Source organism: Podarcis gaigeae (assembly GCF_964106915.1).
Source record: "Podarcis gaigeae genome assembly, chromosome: 15".
Lineage (NCBI taxonomy): Eukaryota > Metazoa > Chordata > Lepidosauria > Squamata > Lacertidae > Podarcis > Podarcis gaigeae.
This window is the reverse complement of record NC_139692.1, coordinates 14015908-14037279: the sequence shown is the minus strand read 5'-3', so window position 1 is coordinate 14037279 and position 21372 is coordinate 14015908. Positions and strand designations below refer to the sequence as shown.

The window sequence follows — 21372 nt, the reverse complement described above, 5'->3', positions numbered from 1 at the left end:
ATTCTTTTAGAAAGTTCTTGTCTTCTTGATTTCTGAGCTTCCCAGTTAGTTTTCCCATTTTGGCATAGTCCATCAACTTGGTTTGCCATTCCTCTTGGGTCGGGGTTGTCTCTTCTTTCCATCTCTGGGCTAATAGTATCTGTGTGGCTATTGTTGCATATATAAATAATCTTTTCAGGTCCTTTGGTATCTCGGTACCTATAATTCCTAATAAAAAAGCTTCTGGTTTTTTAACAAAAGTTATTTTAAACATTTCCCCCCCCCCTTTCATTATATATCATCTCCCATAATTTTTTAGTTACTTTACATGTCCACCACATATGATAAAAGGTACATTCTTTTTCTTTGCATTTCCACCAAGTATTTGTACTTGTTTTATACATTTTTGCTAAATTAACAGGAGTCAAATACCACCGATACATCATGTAATTTTCTTTCAGTGAACAACATGCTGTGAATTTTAAATCTGTTTTCCATAGCTTCTCCCAGTCTGACATTTGTATATTATGTCCCAAATCTTTTCCCCAATGTATCACCACCGATTTGACCTGTTTGACTTTTCCATGCCATTCCAGGAGCAAATTATACATTTTCTACAATAATTTTATACTATTTTCTAAAACATCTTTTGGAAATCTTGATAACTCATAACTAAAACCTTTCTTTTTATCTGTCTTAAAGATATCATTTAATTGATGATACTTTAACAGTCTGTTACCAGTTCTCTTATCTCTTCGAAGTCTTTTAATTTTACCTGGTTTTCTACTTCGGTTAACAGCTCTCTATATGTCTGTCAATTAGCCCTCATGTTCCCTTTTTTTCAAAGATATTGCTTCTAATGGGGAGAGCCACCACAGTGTTTTTTGTTCTAATAAGTCTTTATATTTCTCCCTTACCCTAAAAATTGATTTCCTTATTATGTGATTCTTAAATACTTTTTCTACTTTTGCTTTTTCATACCATAAGTATGCATGCCATTCAAATCTATTATCATGCCCTTCTAAATCTAGAATATCTCTATTTTTCAATATAATCCATTCCCGGATCCAGCAAATGCAGGATGCTTCATAATATAATTTCAAATCTGGCAGGTCGAAGCCCCCTCTCTCTTTAGCATCTGATAACAGTTTATATTTTATCCTTTGTTTCTTCCCCACCAGATAAATATATTAATATATTTCTGCCATTCTTTAAAGTATCCAGTACTGTATACCACCAGGATCTATTGGAATAAAAATAACATTCTTGGCAATACAATCATTTTAATCACTGACAGTCTCCCTCAAAGCGAAAAATGCATTCTTCCCCAGATTTCTAAATTCCTTTATATTTTCTCCATGTAATTTCATAGTTATCTTTCAATATATTAATATTCTTAGCTGTCAGCCATGCCCTCAAATATTTGACTTTTTTTGTAAATACCGTATTTTTCGCCCTATAGGAAGCACTTCCCCCCTCCAAAAATGAAGGGGAAAGGTGTGTGCGTCCTATGGGGCCAATGCAGGCTTTCGCTGAAGCCTAGAGAGCGAGAGGGGTCGGTTCCCGCGGGGCTCCCCAGGCTTGCGCACAACAGCCTGCAGCCCCAAACCCGGGGAGCGCAGCGCTGCACACTTCATAGTTATCTTTGAATATATTAATATTCTTAGCTGTCAGCCATGGCCTCAAATATTTGACTTTTGAAGAGCGCAGCGGAGCGCACCCCGGGCTTCGGGCAGCTCTCTGAAAGCTGTGGGAGCCCCGCGGGAAGTCGCACCGGTCTCCCCAGGCTTACAGAGAGCTGCCTGCGTCCCGATGCCTGGGGCACGCTGAGCAGTGCCTCCGGGCTTCGGGCAGATATCCGCAAGCCTGGGGAGGGCGGTGCGACTTCCCGCCGGGCTCCCTAGGCTTGCGGATAGCAGCCTGTTCTGGGGGCTGGGGTCGGGGGAAGCTTGGGCTTCCCCCGCCCCAGCCCCACGCCTCGGGGAGGAATTTTTTTTTCTTTATCCCCCCCCAAAAAAACTAGGTGCGCCCTATGGGCCGAAAAATATGGTAGTTTAGTCTGTAATCTGTTGTAACTCCTTTTTATATTGCTCCTTCACATTTTCCACCAAGACCTTAGTCTTGTTCTTGTTTAATTTAAAACCTGATACCTGTCCAAAATCCTGGATCTTTTCCAACACCTTTGGTATAGACTTTTTTGGGTCCTCTACCATAATCACAATGTCATCTGTGAATGCTTTTAGTTTATATGCTTTATTTCCTACCGTTATTCCTCTAATAGTTTCATCTGATCTGCTTTTTCTTGCCAGTGCCTCCCTGAAGCTTCTAACAGCCACAAGTCACAAGAGCCTATTAACCAACAAATCCCTATTGTTTGTCATCAGGTGCCAGGCTGTACAAATACTTGGAGAAGGAGGAGGCAGCAATGTAGGCTTGAATCACCATCTTATGGGGACGGAAATATTTCTGGCCATGCCAAGGTTATGCTGATTGACTTGATTATTCCACTATGTTCCTAGTTCAGAACAATTCTTTTTCAAGAACAGGAAGTTACCTTGATCTTAGCAGAGTCGCTTCAGAGTGTCCCTACCTGCCCGAAAAATTGTTTTTGATTGCCATCTAAATAATCACCTCTCTCTATTGAACACCATATAAAGAGGTTCCTTTCGGAACTGAGCGTCCGCATCAAACAGCCGCCATGCAGTGCAGCGACACTGCACTCCTTTTCCTCATCCTGGGATTATTTGCACCTTGGTCTAAGTTGCAGGGTTTCTTTGCCTATACAAAAGGTAAGCTTTCCTTGTTCTGGCTCATGTAGGCAGCTACTTTGAAGGCCCCCGCCTCTCTGCAGGTGAGGGGAATGGATGGGATATTGCAGAATGGATGGGATATGGAGGCATGGACAGAGTAGTGTGCTGGTGTCATAGGGGCAACAATTCTCTGGCATGTGTATATCCTGCCTGTATACTTGTCTCTCTGGCCCCTCCACTTGGGGTGTTCCCTATACTGGATACATTCCTTTGGGACTTGCAGAAGTACTTGCACCCTAACTAGTGATACCATCACCACTCACAATTTGCTTGCTGTGCTGCAAACTCAGGTGCTTCAAATTCAAGTTACCTGCCTGTTATTAAAAGATTCTGAAGTATCTTTTTGTTAATATGAGGTGGCCCAAGGGATTTAAAACTGCTGCTTCTTTATTCTCTGTAATTTTCTTCAAGGTAAGAGATCTAGAGGCCTAGAGGCACAGTTCGTTTTGCACACCTTTCACAACAGAGCCAGAAGCATCTCTGTGATGTGCTCACATTAAGTTATTTCCAGGGTTTGTATGCTAACAACAACAACAACCACACAAATCATGCCATGGGAGCAGCTATATTTCTCTCCCATACAGCTCCTGAAACAATGTTATGTACCACATACACCACTAATTCTAGCGATGTCTCTAGCTGTATTTTGAAAGCATGCATCAGGATTCACGCTTCCTAACTTCTCAAAGACACTTTTAGATTTCAGGAAGTTACATAAATAAAGAGAGTTTGATTAAATCACCTTTGGAAAGCCTCTCGCTAGAGCCATTACCTAAGAATTCCTGGCTTCCATCTTGCAGACATCTCAGGGGTGTAGAATATAAATGAACTCAAAATCAATCTCAGATTGAATTGCAGTACTAGTAAACTTGGTTGGATCAAAATGAAGTTGGCTCATTATACATGTGGACATTATCAGTGTATGGCATTCACCTTATGAACAGACTAACTGCAAGTTTTGGAAGCACCACAACCCATCATCCATTTCACAAGAGCGAGGGAGTAGGAGCCCCTACCTCATCCCTCCACTAATACCTCCACATTTTTTGTTCTTGATGATGCACCAAGCAAAACTAATTTTTAAATTAGAGCAACTGGAAGTGAAGGAGAGACCAGTGGGGGGGGGGGGGATAGGGAAGGTTGTGTAGCAGCTTCACAGTCATCATGAACCCACAGACTTCATCAGATTTAGCACATTGGTATGTTATAGTCATCTTAAGGACTGTGGGAGAGATCACAACTGGACTATTTACAATGGGGCAAAATTAGGCTTCCAGTTGGCTCTTTGGCAGATATGATCATTGGGTCCCATTCTGGAGGCTCCATCTGTAGCTACTAGGCAGAGATAGTATTAGATGTTTGATTTACAAATGTAACAACTTGGTTTTCTTCTGTGTTTCAAAAGATGAAATGAAATGAGATGCAATATGTGATATCTTCCCATCTCTTCCCCACCCAGAATCTATGCCTAGAAAATGTAGACTCCCTCCAAGACCTGGACGGTGCAAATTAGATCTTGAAAATTATTACTACGATTTTAAGGACAGCATGTGCAAGACGTTCATTTACGGTGGCTGCGGAGGCAACAGAAATAACTTTGCAAATCTCTTTGATTGCATTTACGAGTGTGAAAGGTTTGGTAAGGGCAAATATTTCCCACCCCCCTCTAAACCTTTTAAATTTCCAAATGTTTGAAGTGAAAATCTGTTTCAAATATCTTCTTGTTTGAGAATCTCTTATACTGATTACGCTCTCTGCTGCTAGAGTTTTTATGCTTCTGGAGCAGCTGTCTGAGTTAGAGTGGTGCTGCTTTACAGTTGTTCTGGTTCTACCTGAATGGTTGCTTCCAGAGGGTGATGCTTAGAGAATGCTCTTCAGCCCCATAGGTTCAATGTCATCCCCCATAAAGTTGAACATCTACATTAAACCTCTGAGTGGGGTCATCCAGAGTTTTGAAGTATGTTGTCAGTAATATGCTGATGACACACAGCTCTACTTCTCCTTTACATCTGCTGGATCATTGTCTTGCCTTGGTAATGGACTCAGAAGAGAGCCAACAAACTGAGATGAAATCCAGATAAGGCTGAAGCACTATTCTTAAGTAGTTCCCTAGACTAGATGGATGGGAGGCTGCTTGCTCTTCATTACCGTACACTCTCTCTGTCGCTTGAGGCTCAGGTGACCTTGGTGGTGCAAAATGCCTTCCATCAGGTTTGGCTGGTGGGCCAGCTGTGCCCCTGTTTGGACAGGGACAGCCTAACGTCTGTCATCAGTGCTCTGGTAGCCTCTAGGTTAGAGTACTACAATGTGTTTTACGCAAGACTGCCTCTGAAGACACTTCAGAAACTCCAGCTGGTGCAGAATTCAGCAGCCAGGTTGCTAACCAGATACAAAGCACCGCTGAACCTTTTGTTACGTAAATACAATACTAGTAACGACACACACACGATGTAACAGGCTGCATGTAACAGTATAACTTCTATTTCAAAAAAGCAATTCAGCATATCATATCACAATATGTAATTCCATAGACCTACTTATCATATGAGTGGAACATACTGTATACTGAGAGATACCGTCTATTCAGTTCTTATATCAGCAATAACCACGATGTGGAATGCTTATATCAATCTTGTAGTGCTCCGCGTGTCGATGCTTTTGAGAATTCTAGAGTTTCTCCAATGAATTATCTAATTTTAAGAAAAAGAAAATCAGTAGAGATCTCAAAGATCACGTTACAGGTAGGGTTTATTTATGGCTTAGCGTATCTGGACAAGTCAACAGACTATCCAATAGGTCCGACAAGCAGCATCATTTTACCATGCCTACAGATTATGATAGTTTATCCAGTAGCAGTGGTACAGATGAAGATAGGGAGCTTAGACTCAGATCCGGTCTCACTTAGCATTCTTTTTCCAAACAGTGCATCACGCACCCATATAAGAGAAAGTAAGCACAGACAGCAATAGTACTTCTTTAGTAGTTAATTTATCCCAAAGAAAACTTACTCCAGATGAACTCCGCGTGTTGAATATAGGTTTAGGTTCTGTATCTACACTCTGCTTTCCAAACAAGGATTGATTGATTTAAGTTGATTCGGCAGATTAAATTAAGGGATTTTTTTGGTAACAGACCATGGATACCTGAACGTTTCAAGTTCAGTGCAAATCTACCTTCACCCCAGTCTCCCACAATCACCTAATTAGAACATTTCAGCATTTGGTACATCGTGATTTAAATAGTAAAGAAAAGAAGAAGGGACACATGCAATATAATCTAAGCAAGGAGGACGCAGTGATCCTGAGCAAACTCGCTGCAGACAAGAATATAATTATAACACCAGCAGATAAGGGTGGAGCTATTGTCTTAATGAACAAGATTGATTACATTAAAGAAGCAGAGAAACAACTGAATAATTCTAATTTCTACTCGCCCTTATCTGGTGGTCCCACCATATCGGTGAAGAACAAACTTCAGACAATTTTAAATGAAGCTGTATCTTTGGGCTACGTAGACATACCGCTGGCAGAATTTGTATGTCCTGAACATACCAGAGTACCAATACTTTACACCCTTCCAAAAATACGTATAAATAGGTTACCACTGCCTGGAAGACCTATGGTCTTAGCTGCAGGTTTCCTTTTGGAAAATTGTTCACATTTTATTGATTCTTTTTTACATCGCTTTACTAAAGAAACTCCGTCCTATATTCAGGATACTAAACACATTATAACCCTTATTGAGAACATAACTGTTACCCAACATAGTATTGTGGCTACGTGGGCTGTCTCTTCCCTATATACCAATGTTCCTTTAGAAGTTGTTAAGTCACAGATTCAGGAACTATTGATTGATCACAACCAAACTTCTCCCCCATTTCATTTTTTGATAGAAATGGTAGATTTTATTTAATTGAATAATTTAAATAAACTGGACTTTAATCTCTCAGTATGTGTTCCGCTCATAGGGTAAATTGGCCTATGGAATTTCATATTGTGATATGATATGTTGAATTGTTTTTTGAAATAGAAGTTATACTGTTATATACAGCCTGTTATGATGTTGTCTGTGTCGTTACAAGGTTGCTAACCAGGACGAAACAGTTTGAACATATTACACCAATCCTTTGATTGGTAACCTACTGGAAAGCCTTACTTTATTTTTTTGGTTACAGATAGGTAGCCGTGTTGGTCTGCCATAGTCAAAACAAAAAAAAATCCTTCCAGTAGCACCTTAAAGACCAACTAAGTTAGTTCTTGGTATGAGCTTTCGTGTGTATGCACACTTCTTCAGATACACTGAAACAGAAGTTACCAGACCCTTCTATATAGTGAGGAGGTAGGGAGGGGTATTACTCAATAGGGTGGTGGGAATGGAGAGACCTTAAAACCATGGAGAGACCTGGTCTGAACAAAGACATTGGATTCTTATCTCATTATACACAACAAAGCCATTTTTCACCTTCTCACCCCTTGCTTTTTCCTGTAAGACCTACTGCAGTCGTTAAGAGTCGTCAACAGGCTCATCACAGCTATCTGCCTATCACCCATTCCCACTACCCTTCTGAGCAATACCCCTCCCCACCTCCTCACTATATAGAAGGGTCTGGTAACTTCTGTTTCAGTGTATCTGAAGAAGTGTGCATGCACACGAAAGCTCATACCAAGAACTAACTTAGTTGGTCTTTAAGGTGCTACTGGAAGGATTTTTTTTAATATTTTTTGGCTATGTTAAGATGAGGCTGATTTCTTCTAAGGCTCCAATAAGGCTCAGTTAAAATAGCCTGAAGTTTATTCAAGAAAAGAATGGTAACTTAGATTAAGAACGGCTCCTGAGTGTCTAGCTAATTGCTAAGTTGCTGAAATACCCCCTTTTGTTTTCCTATAGAACTCTAATATAAAAGTGGTTTTGACAGTACTGGACACTCATTCACATCAAACATACCATACTGTAACAATCTTCCCCTTGTCATTTTGTAGAACTCCTTGTATCCTGGTCAAGTATGGGAATTGATATGAGGTGGAGACAAGGTAAGAGTTCCTATTCTTGTCTGCTCTGTGTTCCTCAGTGAGGTGCATGATTAGTGCAGGGAGAATGCCTGCAAATATGAGAGGTAAGACAGTGCAACAGGTAGGCCTGTGCTATAACTTAAGCACCAAGATAATGGGCAGGGACCCCCTCAGCTTGCCACTCAGTGCTGATAGGCTTGGGGGGTTGGCCTTGGTTCACACAGCAAGGATCTTGGTGTTCAACACTGGAAGTTGTGTGGCTCAACAAAAGGGAACTAAGCTGAATACTGCTTCTAGTTCATAGTCAAGTTAGGTTGGCCTTCACTGCATTGGGGAGGTTGCACACTGACCCCCCACTTTAAAAAGTGCCCAACACAGTTAGAATAATGATTGCAGATAACCTTTTTTTGTTAAGTTTAAATAATATCCTATTCTCCAAATCTGTACTGTTTGGAACGGGGTAGAGGGTGTGCGTGTGTAGGGAACTCCTTGGTCCTGAATGGGGTAACTGTGCCCCTGAAGGACCAGGTGTGCAGCCTGGGAGTCATTTTAGACTCACAGCTGACCATGGAGGCACAGGTGAATTCTGCATCCAAGGCGACTGTCTGCCAGCTCCATCTGGTATGCTGGCTGAGACCCTACCTGCCTGTGCACTGTGTCACTGGAGTGGTACATGCTCTGGTTATCTCTCACTTAGACTACTGCAATGCACGCTTTGTGGGGCAACCTTTGAAAGTGACTTGGAAACTACAAGTAATCCAGAATGAGGCAACTAGGCTGGTGACTGGGAACGGCCTCCAGGACTATATAACACCAGTCCTGAAAGACCTACATTGGCTCTCGCTATGTTTCTGAGCACAATTGAAAGTGTTGTTGCTGACCTTTAAAGCCCTAAACTGCCTTGGACCCTGTATACCTGAAGGAGCATCTCCACCCCCATTGTTCAGCCCAGACACTGAGGTCCAGTGCCGAGGACCTTCTGGTGGTTCCCTCATTGCAAGAAGTGAAGTTGCAGGAAACAAGAGTGCATAGTTGTGCCTACTGCATTGTGATGAAGGAAACAAATCATGTTTACTTTGCTCCCTCATTGCATCCTCAAGCAGCTGGCCAGTGGATCTTTTTCATGTGGTGAGGAAACTGTTGACATTTGATGATGGGAACAGAATGTTGGAACCATCAAAGGCTTTCAATGACAAGTTTGCCAGGTGCTTTTTGGATAGAAACATCCCTCTTCTTCCAATCCTTTGCCTAATTAAAAAAATCTATAGCCTTTTAAACTATGTGGTGGTATTGTTTTTGTCTGTTACTATGGTACATATTTTTGTGTTTTTATATTGTAAACTGCCCTGTGATTCTCAGACAAAGGGCAGTAGGAAATAATAATAATAATAATAATAATAATAATAATAATAATAATAATAATAATAATTCAGTCTCATTTGCTATGCTACCATTATTATGGAGCAGGTAAGGTGTCTGACACAACTTACCTGATAATATGGGATTTGTATTAGTTGATGAGGCCTTAGGATCTGGACAAGGTGCTTGCAGTGGCTTGGTCCACAACATGCCCCCCCCCCAATTAAAAGAAATAATTAATGTGTCTTTACATGGGAGTGGTGCTTCAGTATGAGGTGACAGGAAGAGAGAGTTTTTAGCAGGGTATTCTGAGAAGAAGGGAGAAGAGAGACTGGGATCCATCTTGGGCAGGCTGGCTGAAGGCTGGCTGCACTGCTGTGGGGGACAAGCCCCTCTTGAAATGACATGCTGTAACTCCTTCCATGCAGACTGTAGGTGTAAAGAGTTGAATAAACCATATTTCTTAAAGCTACAACAGTCTCTGTCGTGTCTCAGTTCTACAAAGCAACACAGACCCTGTAAGCCCCCGGAGTCTTGCAGAAAGCGGGGGTGGCACCCAACATTTTAAACAATATGTTGCAGAATAAGAGATTATATGAGCTTTCCACCCCTCCTTTCCCCTTCCAGACCCACCTCAGAAATGCAAAAAGAGGAAACGTGTAGGATGGTGCAGAGAGAAAATTACGCGCTATTATTATGATGTCAGGAACAAGAGATGTTTGCCATTTGTTTATCGTGGCTGCGGAGGCAATGAGAACAATTTTGAGTCTTACTGGAAGTGTTCTCAGATGTGCGAACCATTGGGTAAGTAGAAATAAGTTTTTATGGTAATTTCAGGCAACCAAAACAACTTGACCTTTCTTTTAACATTATCCACTCATTAAGGGTATTTTAGCTCCAGTACCTGAAATCTTGCCTGAAATATACTCGGAGTCCTGTAGTGATTTCATGATCTTTATTGCAGCTTGTAAAACAGTGATTGAATTGCCCCCCCCCAAAAAAACCCTCAGGCTTTTATATACATTATTTACACAATGAGTCCCGTCTGATTGGCTGAGTCTGCTTCCCTCCTGGAGCCTGATTGGTCTTTTCCTGCAGGCCAATCAGTTGTTGCATTCTAGGATCCTACTTGCCTGTTGTTCTAGGATCCAAGCTTAGTACATAACATTGCCCTTTAAACATGAGAGGGGTAATGAGAGTGTAGGAATCCTGCTCGGGAAGGGGTTCTCCTGCTGCTGCTTTTTAAAAAGTCAAAAGAAATTCAGCCTTTGATGATGCTAGAGTCGGAAACGTACACAACTGTCAAAGGGGTGGTGGAAAGAGTCCAGAAAATGTGCTGCACGGTTGGTAGGTTTCTGGTGTTTACAACTCTTTCCTATTAGGATTACATGAGTTAACACAGCCTCTGAATAAGTAACACTTTGAAAGGGGAGATCTTCAGGCATGGTGCCAGGTGAGCATTCCTTGGGACAGCATGCCATAGTTGGGTGGGAGCATTACTGTATCCAATCTGCTTGCCTTTCACCTAATCTCTGATGGCATATGGAGAAGGAAAGATGTTAATTTATAGGCTGATTCATGCAAAAAGACAAGGCAGCCTTGGGTCTCAAGCTGAGCTCCTGTAAGTCCTTAGCTGCAAGTGGCCATTCTGTTCTTGAATAAGCATTGGGCAGCTAAGAGCAGCTCCGACAAAAGAAGAATGGCAAATGAAATTAATGGACTATGCAGAATTAGATAAATTAACAGGAAGGATTTGAAACCTGCAGGATCAGAGATTCTTAGAGGACTGGAGTAAATATTTGGACTATTTGAAAAGCAATTGTAATAAACAGATTACTCTAGCAGGACTGCAAGAAGTTCTGCAAGGATGGTTTTGTGAAATATTGCAAGAAAGACTTTGAAAAGAATTATTAGTTAAGGACAATTAAAAGTAATAGAGAAATTAAGAAATGCAGAACAAGTGATAAAGAACGGAAAATCTTCAGAGGTTGTTGGCGGAAGTCTAAAATATTGTATAAGATAAGAAGTTATATTAAATGATTGTTGGAACTGATATGCTAAAAATCAATTTAAAAAAAAAGCAGCTTCTGGTCCTAACCTGCCACCACTAGCATGCAGGCCATGTAAGGTTGCCATGAGGGGTTGCAACTTTCAGATACAAAAAGGTTTCTCACCCCTGCCATATAGTAACATTGCACTCCTTGTCCTTATTATAACAGGAAGACCTCAAGATTCGAGAAACCCTGAAATGAATCCAGGTAAGGATTGAGTCTTAAGTAAGCAGTGGCGTGGTGTGGGTTGTCAGCACCCGGGGCAAGGCAAGTAATTTGCACCCCTAACCCGTGGATTTGCGCCACCTAACCTGTGGATTTGCGCACCCTAACCCTAACCCCAGATGTTGCGCCTGATGCGGCCGGCCCCCCCTGCACCCCCACGCTACGCCACTGTAAGTAAGAGCCTCATGGCATTTCACGTCTGACCCTCATATGCACTGTACCTTGTGCTGGCTTTCTTCAGTATTGCAGTCTCCTTTTTAAAGTCCTTTTCTAATGTTTCTAAATCACTTGGGACTTTCCACCTTGTTCCCAGGATAGTAAGGCTTGTGTCCTCACAAGACACAGTAGTATCTGCCCATAAGCACCAAGTCTACCACCATTAGACCCACTGGGCTAAGCAGGAGCTACCGCAGCCTAGCAGAAATCAGGAGTTCAAGCAATTCTTGTAGGGATGACAGAGGAGGAGAGTACCATTCCAGCCTCAGCTGTGCTCCTCTACTCAACTGTCCATCCAATGGCGGTATACGTAGTACCATGCTAAATCTGCCTTATGGAACTACATAAATCATAGTCGCACCTAGCTAGTTTCAGCCAGTCTCCTTTGGTATGTGATTTTACCTCTCCATCAGTATGACTGCTGGATCTCAAGGCAGAGGTGTCATTATTGTCACTGAGATCATCTTAAGAGTGCCGATCACAAACATGATCCCTTCAGACTTTGTTTTCCTTTGTTGTTCAAACAATGAAATAATAGGTGTCTTTGTCCTTCTCTCCCTCCTGAAATTCCAGACTCTTTGCTTCCCACATGCCAACAGCCAGTAGACACAGGGCCATGCCATGAAAACTTTCCTCGCTTTTACTATGATGCCAAAACCAAGAAGTGTATACCATTCCAATTTGGTGGCTGCAATGGCAATAGAAATAACTTTATGAATGAAGCAGAATGCCTTCGGGAGTGTGGAGGCCTTGGTAAGCATACAGAATTATTACAACTTTTCCAGAGAACCTAAGGAACCTCTTGACATGGTTTATGCAGTGATCTTGTTCCAACTGCAGTAGTACAATAAATATACTTACTTCATGGGAGAGGGGAAAGCCTTGTTGCTGGTGATAGTCTTTGAGTTATGGGTTGAGGTAGAAGCAGGTACACTCTGATGCTGGAGAAGACAGAAGTGGAGAATGGAATGCGGAGAGGCTTTTTAAAACAAACAAACAAACAAACAAACAAACAATACCTTGCACCCCCCAAAATGGCAGACGGTGGCTTCCGGAGGCGGCGCGAACGGTAATGGCTGCCCTCTTCTAACTAGGAGAGGGAAGCTCCGCTGAAAACGGGTCGTCCGCTATGGCGAAGCGGAGACCCATATCGGAAAACCGCAGGCGGCAGAAGCCTGTGGTCTTGGGACCCGGCGGGCGCCAGGAGCTGCCCCCAAAACGTTGAGGGAACCCCGTAAGGGGCTCCGGATCGCGGAGGGGGTAGCGGCGCTGAGGGTCGTTCCGCAATCAACGGAGCGAAGCCGCGTAGCTGTTGCCGGTGAGCGCTGACCTTTCTTCCTGGAAATTCTGTTTCGGAAATGCAACAACCCGTGAGTAATAAGGACTTTTTAAAAATCTAAAGATTCTAAAGTTACTGAATTTGGCTGAAAGTGGAGTGACGAAAAAAAAGGAAGTCCGTCTTCCGCTGCTATTGAACTTCAAAGCAAAGAGCAGGAGGAGTGGAGGCAGAGAGTGAACTTTTAACCTAATGGATCTGAGCACCCACTGAACTTCTCTTGAAATAGAATAAGGACTGTAAGCATTGGATTTTATGTTTTTGACTTGGACTGCGATATCCTCTTCTATTGGAATTATAATTTAAGTAAGAAACCCAGGTGCTGGAACTGCCTGAGTAACTGTAGCAGTCAGTCTGCAGATCTGGATATTTTGAATATAAATTTGGAAACAATCTGAGGGGGTTTGAATTTGCTACTTTGAGGCACCATTTGGAATACCAGCAAGCACTGTTTGAGACATTGTGTTCTTTTAATACCAACTCTGCTAAAACTTATTATTTGAAGGCTCCTGGACATTAATTCTGATTTTATGAACTTTACTGGAATTGATCTCTTCCGGAAAGACATTTTAAGCTCCCCCTAGAGGTTCTGGAATTTACAGCAGTGGCATTGTTTTACTTTCTTTTTCCCGGCCTCCTGTCTGACTGTCACCATCTGGGCCGTCTCTTTCTCATGGGAATAACTCAGCTTGACCTTGACTTTTAGATAACTTTGGAATGAGTGGTGCAAGAAAAAAGGAGCCTAAAGAAAAGGAATCTAGAGTAAGAACTAGACAAACAACCTTAGCCTCAGCCTTACAGTCACGTAGATCGTCTGTGCCTATTTTGCTTTCTGAGGAAGAAGCTGTTTCTCTGCCACGGGCAGGGGAAGGAGAAACTGAGGAACTACAATTGGAAGATATGGCCTCAGGAACAACTGTTTCTATTTTAGAGAAAATTTCTGAAAAATTGGAATCTTTGGACAAGAGAGTGGAATCTTTGGACAAAAAAGCCGATGAGCAAACATTCAAAATCGACCAAAACACAGAATGTTTAAATAGACTAACTGGACAAGTGGCACAGAATGCACAAGCAATTGGAGAATTGAAGGAGGCTACAGGTGAAAATCGGAAATTGGCTGAGGATACCAGCCAAAGACTGGGAAATCTAGAAAAAGAGGTAAGACCACTCAGTAAACAAGTAGGTGAACATCAGACCTATCTTTCTATGATAGAACAGCGGAACAGGGAGACCAACTTAAGGATAAGGTCGGTACCAGAAGCGGAAGAAGGTAACCTAGCTGAGTTTTTGACTAAAGAATTTTCCAAGTCCTGGAACTTAGAGGAAAAAGACTTTAAAATTGTATCAGCTTTCAGGCTTGGAAGACTTATAAAGAAAGACAAACCCAGAGACTGTTTGATAACACTGAGATCAAAGGAGGAAAGGGACAAGATTTTGGGCCTGCACTACGGAAAGTCACTGGACATCTTGGACAAAAGAATTGAAATTTACAAGGACATTCCTAAACAACTTTTGGATCTTAGATCTGAGTACTTGGAACTAGCAAGATTGTTGAGGAGCAATTCAACCATCTTCAGGTGGGACTTTCCTCAAGGACTATCCTTTACTTTTAGAGGGAAGAAGATTAAAATTAGAACATTGGAAGATAGAGATAAATTTCTGAACGCCTACGGAGAGGACCTTCAAAAAGGAGTCGGATTACCCTCGGGGCCTGGAGCACCAGAGGCACCTGCACCCTTGGATTCTGAAGACCCAGTGAATAAGGTACCACCCCCAGAAAAATAACCAGATTTATTCAGGATGTCTCTGCAACTTTTGAGCTGGAATATAAATGGCTGTAACATTCCGGAAAAAAGGAGGAAAATTTTTCATATATTAAAAAAGGAACAATTGGACATTATTTGCTTACAAGAAACACATGTGACTAGGCTCCATAGAAAAGTGTTAATAAACAAAAGACTTGGTCAGGAATTTATATCTTCAGACACAGTAAAGAAGAGAGGTGTGGTGATATATGCAAAAGAGAGCCTGTCACCTAAATTTTTATTTAAAGATGAACATGGAAGAACTTTGGCAATCGAAATACAACATCAAGGAGAGAAGATTTTGTTATTAGGAATTTATGCACCAAATGAAGGGAAATCGGAATTTTATAAGAAGTTGCACGAGACTATGCTGGAATATCTGGATTATGACAACATCATTATGATGGGAGATATGAATGGGGTCGTATCAACTAATATGGATAAGTCACAAAGTCAAAATGTTACGAAAGATGGCAGACTACCAAAGACCTTTTTTGAAATGACAGACATTATGGACTGGATTGACATCTGGAGAACGAAGAACCCCTTGGGAAAAGAAGGAACATTCTTCTCTGAAGCCCAGCTGACTTGGACAAGAATTGACCAAATTTGGATAACTAGAGGTCTGGCACCCAAGGTCAGGAAAGTGGAAATCTGCCCAAAGACCTGCTCCGACCATAATGCACTGAAAATGGACATGACATTATTACCAACCGGTTCCTTTAGATGGAAGATGAATGACAATTTGTTTAGAGATCAGGAGACCATTAAGAAGGCCCAAAAAGTTTTGAAGGACTACTTCGAGATAAATATGAACACTATGGTGGAAAAAAGAATTATTTGGGACGCAAGCAAAGCCGTGATGAGGGGTTTTTTGATACAACAGAATGCTGTAAAGAAAAGAATACAAAATGAGAGGAAAGATAAGATCTTGGAGAAAATTAAAGAGTTAGAGAAGAAGTTAAGATCGAATCCGAAGTCACAGCCGATTCTGAGAGAAATTAAACTCCATCAGGCACAATATTCTAAACTGATGAACCAGGAAATAGAGTGGAAGATTAAATTAATGAAACAAAAAACCTTTGAATCGGCAAACAAATGTGGGAAACTGCTGGCTTGGCAGTTGAAGAAGAGACAAAAGTTAAATATAGTCACAAACCTGGAAATTGAAGAAAGAAACATTCAGAACCCCGTGGAGATTAGAAAGTGTTTTCAGAAATATTTCAAAAAATTATACACTCAAGGGCCGCAGGATGAGGTTGAGATTAAACAATTTTTGGAAAAAAATGGACTTAAAAAACTGTCACAAGAAAATAGATCACTCCTGAACAGCAAAATAACACGACAAGAGATCGAACAAGCCATTCAGAACATGAAATTGGGCAAATCTCCAGGGCCAGACGGCCTGACCTCCAAGTATTATAAGACATTAAGAGATTATTTGATACAACCATTGATGGAGGTCAGTAATGAAATTATGGAGGGAAAGAAGGCGCCGGAATCGTGGAAGGAAGCTTTCATCACATTGATACCAAAATCGGAAATTGAGAAGACACAACTCAAGAACTATCGTCCCATCTCCCTTTTAAATGTGGGTTACAAAATATTTGCAGATATCTTGGCAAGCAGACTTAAAAGAGTTTTAAATGAAGTAATTCATAAAGACCAGGCAGGCTTTCTCCCAGGTAGACATATGTTTGCTAACACAAGGAACATCATTGACATCTTGGAACTTTTGCAAACAAACATAAATACAAAAGCAGTGTTAATTTTTATAGATGCGGAGAAGGCCTTTGATAATATCTCTTGGAAATTTATGAAGGGAAATTTAAAAGAAATGGGAGTGGGACGGGGTTTTGAGAATGGGATTGATGCAATATATTCAGAACAGAAGGCAAAACTGATAGTTAACAATGTGGTTACAGAAGAGTTTAAAATTGAAAAAGGTACACGACAAGGCTGCCCGATTTCCCCTCTGTTATTTATTTCAGTTCTGGAGGTGCTCTTGAATATGATCAGAGGGGACCGGTTGGTGCAAGGGATTCAGGTCGGAGCGAAACAATATAAACTTAAAGCTTTTGCAGATGACCTAGTTTTGACTCTGCAGGAGCCAGAATCTAGTACAAAAAGAGTATTACAATTGATTCAAGACTTTGGTCGGGTGGCGGGATTTAAACTAAATAAACAGAAAACTAAGGTGTTGGGAAAAAACTTGACAGATACAGAGTCAGAACGGTTTCAGAGAGAAACAGAACTAACTGTGGTTAAAAAAGTAAAGTACCTAGGGGTAAATATAACAGCAAAAAATCTGAGTCTATTTAAGGATAACTATGAAAAATGTTGGTCTGAAATTAAGAGAGACTTGGACAGTTGGACAAAATTGAAGCTTTCTTTGTTAGGCCGAATTGCTGCTATTAATATGAATGTATTGCCAAAGATGTTGTTTTTGTTTCAAACATTGCAAATTGTGGACAAGACGGAGTGTTTCCGGAAGTGGCAGAGAGATATTTCTAAATTTGTCTGGCAGGGCAAAAAGCCCAGAATTAAGTTTAAGATATTAACTGATGCGAAAGAAAGAGGGGGCTTTGCCCTGCCAGACTTAAAGCTGTACTATGAAGCCGCAGCTTTCTGCTGGCTAAAAGAGTGGCTACTTCTCGAAGACACTGATGTACTGGATCTGGAAGGTTTTAACAATGCTTTTGGCTGGCATGCATACTTATGGTATGACAAAGTTAAGATCAATAAGGCCTTTAAGAACCATATTGTCAGGAAAGCAGTATTTAATGCCTGGACAAAATACAAAGACTTATTGGAAAATAAAACTCCGAGGTGGCTTTCCCCTCTGGAAGCTAAGGCCCGAAAAAGACCCAATATGGAGGCCAAATGGCCAAAATATTGGGAAATATTAGAAAAAGATGGAGACAATTGGAAATTGCAGAGTTTGGAGAAAATGAAGGATAAAGTGCGAGACTGGTTACATTACGCTCAGATTAAAGAAGTTTTAAAAAATGACAAAAAGTTAGGGTTCCAGGTGGAGAAATCAAAGTTGGAAACAGAATTGTTAGAACCAAAGACTAAGGTATTATCAAGAATGTATAACTTGCTGTTAAAATGGAACACACAAGACGAAATGGTTAAATCTGCTATGATAAAGTGGGCACAGGATATTGGGCATAACATTATGTTTGAGGATTGGGAAAGGTTGTGGACCATTGGGCTGAACTTCACTGCATGTAATGCGTTGAAGGAAAATGTAATGAAAATGATATACAGATGGTACATGACCCCAGTTAAACTTGCCAAAATATACCATTTGTCTGATAACAAATGTTGGAAATGTAAAGGAAATGAAGGAACATTCTTTCACCTCTGGTGGACTTGCCCTAAAGTGAAGGCCTTCTGGGAAATGATATATAATGAGTTGAAAAAGGTATTTAAGTATACCTTCACTAAGAAACCAGAGGCTTTCCTCCTGGGTATTGTCGACCAGAAGGTGTTAAAGAAGGACCGAACATTTTTTATGTATGCAACAACGGCAGCAAGGATACTCATCGCTAAGAATTGGAGAACACAAGATCTACCCACACTGGAAGAGTGGCAGATGCAGCTGATGGACTATATGCAATTGGCGGAGATGACTAGCAGAATCCGAGACCTGGGAGAAGAAAGGATTGAAGAAGATTGGAAGAAATTTAAGATTTATTTACAAAAATATTGTAATTTGGTTGAATGTTAAGAAGGATGCTCGATCATAAATAATTGGCCACCACTAAACTAGACTGGAATTTGATGATAAGTGAGATTAAGGAAAACATAAACCTTTCGGAGAATTGCTAGACTATATTTAAATGAGTGGATATAAGATTGTAAACAAGATGATAATTTGCTTGGAAAAAACTTTTTAACGATGTAAGTGGGAGCAGGAGACGTGAGGAAGTCCAAATAAGTTATGAAATTTTGTTATGATATAAGCAATGTTGTTTATTATCTATGTATTTCTTTTTTTAAAAAAAACACCTTAATAAATATTTATAAAAACAAAACAAAATGGCAGACGGTTACTGGAGAGGTGGTATCTTTGCTGCAAACTACCTTTTCACCTGAGGTCTAGATAAACACTGTTATCCTTTGGCTTGTATGGCGAAGGAACCCACAGCTTCTGCAGAATTAAAAGGTGGAAAACAGTGGTGTGAGGTGAAATGTTTCATAGGGTAACAGTTAGGGCCAGAGGCTCCAGATTGCAAAGGCGATGGGGAGGGTGACATTCCGTGCGTGATGTTGCAACATCGCATGTGTGAACCTCGTACCTCCGGAAGCTGAACAGAAGCTTCCTGGGCTTTGGGAAGGAGGTGACAGGCTGCTGACAGGAAGCTGGAGCCCTTCTGCCTCCTTCCCAAAGCTGGGCAGGCTTTGGGAAGGTGGCAAGAGGGCCCTTGGACCTGTCAGAGCACTGTGCCTTCCTCTCCAAGCTGGGCAGAAGCTTCCTGCATAGAACATGGACAGTGTGTGTGGTTTGGGTTATATCAGCGATGTTGTTGTAGATACAGTGGATGTGAGCTTCTGTCGTCCACCAGGTATGGGGACTTTCTGCCAGTCACAGCTGGATGAGTTTCAATGAGTTTCAATGCAATAGTTTTTAGACCAATGTAGCTGATAAACCAAAGCACGCCATAGGCACGAAGAGTTGGACACAACTAAACAACAATCACAAAGATGATAATCAAGGTAGATATCTATAGTTTGGATTGCTCTATAAGTTGGTGGCCATCATTAGCCCCTGGGGTAATAAATTCCATATTTTAACTGTATGAAAAAGCCCTTCCTCTTGTCTGTTCCTGAATCTCCCACCATTCATCCTCATTGGTTTTTCTAGTTTTGTGAAAGCAAGAAAACTTTCTCTCTGCCTAGTTTCGCCACACTTTACATTATTTTATAAACTTGGATCATGAGCTTCCTGCCTAAAGCCCTCAAAGAAACATTCCCTCATAGTGGCATCTCTCGCTTTTAAATTTGATTGTCTCTACATCTTGCTTCTTCCTTCAGGTTAACATTGAATCCTTGTGCAGAACTGTATTCAGACTCATCAACATATCATTTGCTCCTGTGGAATAAAGGCACCAGAGGAAGCCCAGGAAGCCTTTCCCCCCCCAGCTTCTTCTAAAGATGGATGCCTTTTATCTTGCTGTATCAGTCTGCTGGAATGCCTTTCTTGCATGCCAATAAATTCACCTGTTCTTCCAGATTCTGTGGGCTCTATTTGTTGGGCATTATTACTACTACCACTACTGCTGCTACTACTATTATTGATGCCTTCATTTTAGAAAGTCTGCGCACTCCTGGGGCAAAAGTGGGGAGAATGAGGGAGAGTCTTTTAAAGTAGGACAGCAACTCCCAAGCAGAAAGGGCCTTTTCTCCAGTTCTGAATATTCAGTCTCCAGAGCTTTCAGAATCTACCCTGGTACCAGTTTAAGGGCGTTGGCAGAAACCACGCCAACAAATTAGCCTTCTAAAAAGTAGTAGGGTTTCATCCTTTCAATGTTTAGACTTTTTAAACTGAATAAAAATGAATGATTAATTAAAAAAGGAGACTTTGGCAGCATGAAATGCTAGCTAGTACTAGGCATCATCTTAGAAGAGACAGGCCTCCTTTCACTCTTTCATAGGATGGATTGCATCTTTGACGAAGGTGCCTCCTATGCCATATACATGGAATATTGTTTTTAAAAGTACGAGCTTCTTCTTCTAAACATTAACATCAGTCATATGCTAATAGATAGATATAGATAGATAGATAGATAGATAGATAGATGATAGATAGATAGATAGATAGATAGATAGATAGATAGATAGATAGATATTCTATGCCTAACCGAAAATCACAGGGTAGATCTACACACAGGGGAAAACCCGCTATAAATAAGTCAGAATTTATATGGTTATAACAAACAAAAAAACGCTATGGACAATCACAAAGAATTTTTTTTTTTGCTCTCCAGTGCCATCTGGTGTTACATGTTTATAACGCATTCAAAATGCTGGTGACCCAGACCGTGACAGTTTTTCTAAGCAATAAATTAAAGCTGAATTTCTAGCCACTGCAGTAAAGAGGCTTTGTTGGATGCCCACAACTTCTGCTGTTACAGTGTTATGAGAAAGGGAGAAAACTTTTCTCAGTCCATCTTCTTCTCTGTGTCAAGCATAATTTTATACACCTCTATCATGTTGCGTCTTGCATTGTGTATAAACTGAAACAAAAGCGCTTGAACAAAAAAATATATTAGGGCAGCAGGGCAAAGAAAACAAAACAAAAAACCAGAAAACCAAAACAAAACATCCCTCAGACACAGACAGGGAAGGTGCCAAGCAAAAGTTAAGTGCCCTTTCTTATAACTGCTGCCCCTAACTACAAATGTTGTTGGACTACAACTCCCACTGGTCAGGGGAGATGGAAGCTGCACTTCAAAATGTGTGCTAGGCTGGGGTAGGCTGTATTAATTCAACAAGTTCACCCAGATACAGACTTGTGATGGAGAAATTCATCATAATTGAAATCATTATTGTGTCATGAATTGCAAGCTATTT

The 21372-nt window shown here is 41.0% G+C and overlaps 1 protein-coding gene across 1 annotated transcript; it reads left to right on the top strand.

Moving 5' to 3' along the window:
- The first annotated feature begins 2384 nt into the window (after positions 1-2384).
- Positions 2385-20030, top strand: LOC310832211 (carboxypeptidase inhibitor SmCI-like). Its single transcript, XM_083713879.1, has 7 exons — positions 2385-2768; positions 4249-4428; positions 7769-7819; positions 9785-9961; positions 11377-11415; positions 12223-12402; positions 19834-20030. The coding sequence occupies exons 1-7, from the start codon at positions 2678-2680 to the stop codon at positions 19836-19838; spliced, it is 723 nt and encodes a 240-aa protein (XP_083570005.1). The 5' UTR covers positions 2385-2677; the 3' UTR covers positions 19839-20030.
- Positions 20031-21372: the final 1342 nt, after the last annotated feature.

Coding starts and splice junctions, on each gene's coding strand:
- LOC310832211 (XM_083713879.1), top strand. CDS start 2,678: ATGCAGTGCAGCGACACTGCACTCCTTTTCCTCATCCTGGGATTATTT. Junction 4,429..7,768: donor TTACGAGTGTGAAAGGTTTG/GTAAGGGCAAAT, acceptor GTCATTTTGTAG/AACTCCTTGTATCCTGGTCA. Junction 7,820..9,784: donor TGATATGAGGTGGAGACAAG/GTAAGAGTTCCT, acceptor TTCCCCTTCCAG/ACCCACCTCAGAAATGCAAA.